This window comes from Macaca nemestrina, chromosome 1 (genome assembly GCF_043159975.1).
Source record: "Macaca nemestrina isolate mMacNem1 chromosome 1, mMacNem.hap1, whole genome shotgun sequence".
In the NCBI taxonomy this organism is placed as follows: Eukaryota; Metazoa; Chordata; class Mammalia; order Primates; family Cercopithecidae; genus Macaca; species Macaca nemestrina.
The window spans coordinates 178,805,370-178,812,056 of record NC_092125.1 but is presented as its reverse complement, the minus strand read 5'-3'; the positions used below and the strand labels follow the sequence as shown (position 1 = coordinate 178,812,056).

At 51.5% G+C, this 6,687-nt stretch overlaps 1 protein-coding gene across 7 annotated transcripts in view; it reads left to right on the top strand.

The window, feature by feature from the left end:
• The first annotated feature begins 172 nt into the window (after window positions 1-172).
• Window positions 173-6,687, top strand: part of CIMAP2 (ciliary microtubule associated protein 2) — a 37,961-nt gene continuing 31,446 nt past the window's right edge. For 4 of the 7 annotated variants that reach the window (XR_011620460.1, XM_011764336.2, XM_071092641.1 and 1 more), the window contains exons 1-3: window positions 5,027-5,177; window positions 5,925-6,012; window positions 6,451-6,615. Coding sequence is in view for 6 of the 7 variants with exons in the window: in XM_011764336.2 (XP_011762638.1) it covers window positions 5,074-5,177; window positions 5,925-6,012; window positions 6,451-6,615 (357 nt within the window). In the remaining variant the exon portion in view is untranslated. Of the gene's footprint in view, window positions 636-5,018; window positions 5,178-5,556; window positions 5,670-5,924; window positions 6,013-6,450; window positions 6,616-6,687 lie in introns of those variants that run through there. The other 3 variants (XM_071092647.1, XM_011764335.2, XM_071092648.1) reach the window with 3 other exon arrangements.

Below are 6,687 nucleotides of genomic sequence, written 5' to 3'. Positions count from 1 at the left end.
CGAGGAGTGCCCTGTGGGTGTTTCCGCTTTCGCTGCTCAGCTGCTTCTAGACGCTGACATTGCACAACCAGGTGTGCCAGAAAAACAAGCGCATTGTCAAATACGAGGCGTGCAAACTTCGGTGCAAAGCAAAAGGCGTGTTTTTACTCTGCTAAGCAGGGAGGAAACTGAGGCTCAGAGGAGAAAACTGAGACTCAGAGGAGGAACAGAACTTGCCCAGATCACAGAACTGGGCGTACCCAAGTAGGTAGGCCTGGAACCCCAGGTTGCTGAAGGCCGGGCCCTTCCTCCAGGGGCGCTCCTCCGCCCTGTCTGCTTGAGCTGAGTCAGGACTGGCCAGTCTAGCTGCGGCAGCCACCCTCACTCCTGCCGCTGTCGCATCCTGTCCGCAGGTCCTCAGTGCTCTTCCTCTGAATGGAACCTGCCACCTCCCTCCTCTCTTTTTTGACCATTATTTATGAGGCTTCCTACGTGGAATTTCTCTGCGCCCCCTCTGCTCCGCAGTGAGCTCCTGTGCAAAGACTATGGGCTGCATGTGCTGGTTCTAATCCTGCTTCTCCAACCCTAATAAAGTATGACCTGCCACACTTTCATCACCTGTGATATGAGGATGACAATCCTTCCCCATTTATCAGGTAAGCCTGAAAAATGGCCACTCTGGATAAATGTTAGCTCCCACTCCTCCAGCTTGGTTCCCATCCCATCCTGCACCCCACCTGTGGTCCCAGTTTTCTTGCTTTGGCCAGTGTTCCTCCCAGGTCTAGAGTGGTCCCCTAACCCCTAGCCTGGAGGCTGGCTGGCAGTGCTCCCTGCTGCAGGGGCCAGTTCCTCCTGCTCTTCCTTCCACCTGGGCCTGGCTCCTGCCATCCCTGTTGTTTCAACTTGATAGACAGATGAAAAATATATACAGGTGAAATATAGTTGGAGTATCTCTAAAGATATAGATGTAAATATTTACATTTCATGTAGATGAAATATCTATATATTTCAAGATGAAGCAACAGAGACCAGCATTTCAAAACAGGAAATAGAGCCAATTAGGAAACTTGAAAAAAATTTGACATTAGCAAAAAAAAAAAAAAAAAAAAAAAAAAGTTAAATTAAAACAACATCCTGGTGCTATGTTTCACCTGTTGATTTTTAAATATAAAATTAATTTTAATAATTTTTAATTGAAAATTTTGCTATAAATTGCTGGTGATCCTGTGATGAAACTTGCTCTCTTACCCGCTTGAGAGTATCAGGGATGGATTGACAGAGGGTTTGGCTTTGAAAAAAAAAATTGCAGGCCGGGCGCAGTGGCTCACGCCTGTAATACCAGGACTTTGGGAGGTCGAGGCAGGTGGATCACCTGAGGTCGGGAGTTTGCGACCAGCCTGACTAACATGGAGAAACCCCGTCTCTACTAAAAATACAAAATTTGCCAGGCGTGGTGGCGTGTGCCTGTAATCCCAGCTACTCGGGAGGCTGAAGCAGGAGAATCGCTTGAAGCTGGGAAGTGGAGGTTGCAGTGAGTCGAGATTGTGCCACTGCACTCCAGCCTGGGCAACAAGAGCAAAAAGCATTGTCTCAAAGAAAAAAAAAAATTGCAACAACGTATACTTCACAAAACATTTATGGTGTCAACCATTTTCAAGTGTACAGTTCAGTGGCATTAAGAGTATGAATGCTCCCTTGGCCTTGTCCTTGTCCCTGAGGGCACTGTTGTACCACTGTTTCCACCTTCCATCTCCAGAACTTCTTCATCTTCCCAAATGGAAACTCCATACCCATTAAACAATAACTCCTCATTCTGTCTCCACCCAGCACCTGGTACCCACCATTCTATTTCTGTTTCAGTGAATTCAACTACTCTAGTTACCTTACATAAGTGGAATCATATAGTATTTGTTCTTTTGTGACTGACTTATTTCCCTTAGCATAATGTCTTCAAGATTCATCCATGTGGTAGCACGTGTTAGAATTTCCTTCCTTTTAGAGGCTGAAAATATTCCATTGTATGAATATATCACATTTTTTTTATCCATGTATCTGTTGATGCACACGTGTGTTGCTTCTACCTTTTGATTGTTGTGAACAATGCTGCTATGAACGTGGGCATACAAATACACGTTTGAGTTCCTGCCTTTAATTCTTCTGAGTATATGCCCAGGAAAGAAATGGCTGGATCATATGGTAATTCTATGTTTAATTCTTTGAGAAACTGCCATACTGTTTTCCATAGCAGCTGGACTATTTTACTTTCCCACCAGCGATGACCAAAGCTTCCAATTTCTCTATAGCCTCTCCAACATATGTTATTTTCTATTTTTTAAAGATAATAACCATCATAATGGGTGGGTTTGGCTTTTGATTGGACTCTGAAGAAGATAAGTAAGAATTGGGTGGGAAGGGTAGGTTGGTGGGGGGCGCATATCATCAGCAGCAAAGGTATGAAAAGGCCAGAGGCTCTCCAGGGGAGGGTGTGTCCTAGGGATAGAGTAGCCTCGTGGCTGGAGGTTTCAGACCATGGGGCAAAGATGGCTTGACTTGATTCCACTGACATACGAGGTGGCTCTGGAGTCTGGACGGGTTAGACAGTCTTGCAGCTAGGGAGCTCTCAAATGTCCTTATGAGTCCCATATTCATGGTGTGACCCTATGCCTGATAAGATGTGACCAGGGCAAGTTATTCTCCCCATCTGAGCCTTAGTTTCCTCTTGTGTACAATGAGGGTGCAATGGTGCCTATAAAAGAAAATGGGTGAGGTGCTAGACAAGGAAGCTGCTGTGATGGGAAACTTTGGGCTGACCAGAGCAGACGGCCTTGCTGCAGAGCTGACTCACTTGGCCCGTTCTGGCCTTCCTGGCAGCCAGGACTCCCAGCCCAGTGGACCTTGGCTTATAGCCTTTCGTCATTCCTCCATGGGTCCTGGAGCCATGGGGCTCAGGCCGGAAGAGAAGCAGCAATGTAGCTGCAGGCATGTCTGGACCACCCTGAGAATACCGGAGCAGACCCAGGGCTGGCTGAAGTGCACAGGACTGGAGAGTGTGCACATCCACACCTCACCGACACCTCAAAACAGCCTTTCCAGGAAGCTACAGTCATAGGTCCATGTCACAGAAGAGGAAATTGAAGTTGGCAAGGGTAACTTGCCCAAGGTCAGCACCCAGGAAGTGGCAGAGCCAGATTTAAATGTGTCTTTGAGGATTTATGTGTTATTGGGTAGCTGGACTAGATGCATGTATTCATTCCCTTGTCATTCAGCAAATATTTCCTGAACATTTACTATGTGCTAGATGCTGCACCAGGAGGAAATGAGACAAGTGTCTGTCCTCAGGCATCTGTAAAGGTCCCTAACCAAGGGCTGGGAATGACCTCCAATTGAGCGCCTGCTGTGTGCCAAGAGTATTGCCTAAATCAGGTCATTTCATCCTCACAGCAGCCTGGGAGATAGAGATGATTACTTTCATTTTATAGAATGAAACCGATAATGCTGTGACTCAGAGAAAGAAGTGACTTGCTCAAGTTCCCACAGCTGGGAAGGGCAGAGTCTGCTTAGATGACCCAGGCTCTCCGTTCTGTGCATGTTCCTGAGGCCTGCCACCTCTGACCCTCAGCTCAGTGGTGCAGTGCAGACGCTCTGCCAGCAGTGGCCATGTGCCCGCCAGGCCTGGATCCCAAGAGTCCAGCTCTCAGCTGTGCTGGGGAGCCACACTTCTTATTTAAATACTAGCTTGGGATGACAGAGGGGCATTGGGTGGGGCCTGGCAGAAGACCCACTGTGCCTCTGGTTCAGCTTCACCATGGGCTGGAAGCAGGACCTCTGGTACAACCTACACCTCTCTGGCTTCAATCCTGTCACCATGGAATGGGATATGAATCTCTGCCCCACCTTTGGGCCTAAGACCCTTGGGAAGATCACAGGCCATCGTGGGAGAAATTAGACAATCTCAGAGCATGGCTGTGGAGCACTGGTTGGGGGGTAAGGCAGGAGGGAAGAGAGAACTGACTATGCCCTGGGTGGGGTCCATACCCTCAATTCCTTTCTTTACTTAGAAAGTCATCCACATGGGCCGGGCGCGGTGGCTCACGCCTGTAATTCCAGCACTTTGGGAGGCCGAGGCGGGCGGATCACGAGGTCAGGAGATCGAGACCATCCTGACGAACGCTGTGAAACCCCGTCTCTACTAAAAATACAAAAAAATTAGCCGGACGTGTGGCAGGCGCCTGTAGTCCCAGCTGCTCGGGAGGCTGAGGCAAGAGAATGGCCTGAACCTGGGAGGTGGAGTTTGCAGTGAGCCGAGATCGCACCACTGCACTCCAGCCTGGGAGACAGAGCCAGACTCCGTCTCAAAAAAACCAAACAAACAAACAAAAAGAAAGTCATCCATATGCTTCAATGTTGAGTTTGGAATTCTCCTCCTCCAGGAAGTCTTCCCTGACCTACCTACCCACGGGCTGGGTCAGAGGCCTCCCTCTCTCATGGACCTGACCATAGTATGTGGTCATTGCTTCCCCCATTATTTTCAGGGCAAGGACCACATCTGGGTCCCAGGCATTCTGCATGGTGTTTGCCCAGAGTGGGTGCCAGGGACGTCTAGGGGCCGATTGAATCCTGACTGCCCCTGCAGCCTTGCCCAGCCCTCCACCCTCTGGCTTTCCTTGCCCTTTCCCCCTTACTTCGGCTCCCCTGACTCCCGAAATGGAGAAGGAGCTGGGATGTCATTTGCCCAAGTCTGCCCTCTCTGTGGGCCTGTTTCCCATCAGCACAAGGTGAACATTAAAAGGTTCTTTCTGAGCCTAGGCAGGCTCCATGCAGGGCTCTGGGATAAAGCCAAAAATCAGAAATACTTGCTCAACAAATGGCTGTAAGACCCCACCCACTGGCATCCATAGTAAATACAAGAAGGGCCATTATATCTGCAGGGGCCAGGGAAGGACCGTGAAAATGTGCATGGACAAGGGAAAAATCAGCCCGCTACGTGCGCACGCCGGTGGGGGCGCCACGTGGGCGAGGGCGCGGCCTACGGGGCGCATCACAAGGCCCACGTTGCCGTGGCAGCAGCGGAGGCGGTCGGAGCGCAGGCCTGCCATGAGGGAAGGCAAGGATGCCGCCGGAGCTCGTGGCTGGAACCGCGCCGGCTCCATGGCCACTAAATGGTTCACCGGGGCGCCCTTCGGGGTGCAGAGCCACAGGTGGGGCCCATTTGCGTCCTGGGCTCATGCCCATGGTCCAAGGCAGCTGCTGCCCACCCCGAAGCCACCCTTGGCCTCGGGAGAGAGGGTGTCCACCTACACACACGGCTGAGCCTGGCAGGGGCGGCAATGAGGAGGGGCTGGGCTTTCTCTCCCCCTCATACTTACTGCTCTTTCCTGCCCAGGGTTCTTTTAGCTTCTAAGTGAGTTCTTTAAAACCATTCAAGAGCACCTACTATGTGCCAGGTTTAGAGAGGTAACATGGCCTGGTCCATAGCAGGCCACTCAGCTCAGAAGTGGTAAGTGAGATTTCAGCCCAGGTGTCTGTCTTCCATTCATTCATATTCCACTCTGTCTCTTTCTCTCTCTAACCTACTATGTTCCAGGCACAGTTCTAGGATCTGGGGCTACAGCAGTGAACACAACAGCAAACCCCTGTACTCACAGAGTTTGCTCTTTTCTGTGAGGGGTGTGGGTGAATAATAAACAAAAGTATGTATATCTGTAAAACGTTGGGTATTGATAAGGACTGTGGAGAAAAATGAAGCTGGGAGGAGGAGCTGACGGGTGGGGTGGGGCGAGAGCAGCCTGGAACATTCGAAGCCACTGCAACTCCACTGCTTTTCTTTCATGAGCTTGCTCCAAAGTCACCTTCCTGGGCAGCCAACTCCCCCATGCTCCAGAACTGCCCACGCCAGGGCCGAGTGCCAGGCACGGGGCTCTCACTGGGCCACCGTCCCTCCCTAGGTTTGACATCTCTGCTGTTTATCCCAACCGGAAGAAGTTCAGCACCTTCACTGAGGCCCCATACTCCATGCGTTATTCTACCCAAGTGGTGAGTTTGCACAGCTTCCCTGACTCCTCCCACAAGGCCTGAGCGCCGCCCCTTAGAGCTGCCTACTGTGGTGGATGAGCTGAGCTGTAGAAGGGGCGTACCTTCTACCGTCTTCCGGCACGGAGCTGGGCCCACCGTGGGGGCTTCCAGTGTTTGATAAACGAGGGACTGCACCACTTCCAGCTTGTGCACTGACTACTTCTGGGCTCTTGAAGGCGCTATTATACCTCCCTGCAGTGAGGGGCAGTGATAGAGGATGTCGTGATTGCACCTTGAGTGCCAAGCCTGTTGATGCCAGCCTTGGTGCTGAGGGTGGGAGCCACAGGGGGGATTGCCTACTCCCTTCCTCCGGGTCAGGGTGGTGGCTTGGTGAGGGCCTGCTCTGTGGGTGGACGGGGCGGGCGTGGCTGTCACAGCTCTGACCACACTCTGACTCAGTCCCACATAGGCCCGGGGACTTACAGCTCAAAGGAGACCTGCTTCAGCAAGAATAAGCTGATGAAGGAGGTGGACACAGGCTGGGCCAAGGCCCAGGAAGCCACGCAGCTGACCCAGCTACCCCACTTCCAGTACCAGGCCATCATGAAAGAGAAGCGGCTGCAGGTGAGGCCTCTGGGGCCATGCCTCTCCCTCTCTGGTGCCGGGTCTTCCTGTCCACTGCGGCTGCTCCGTGTG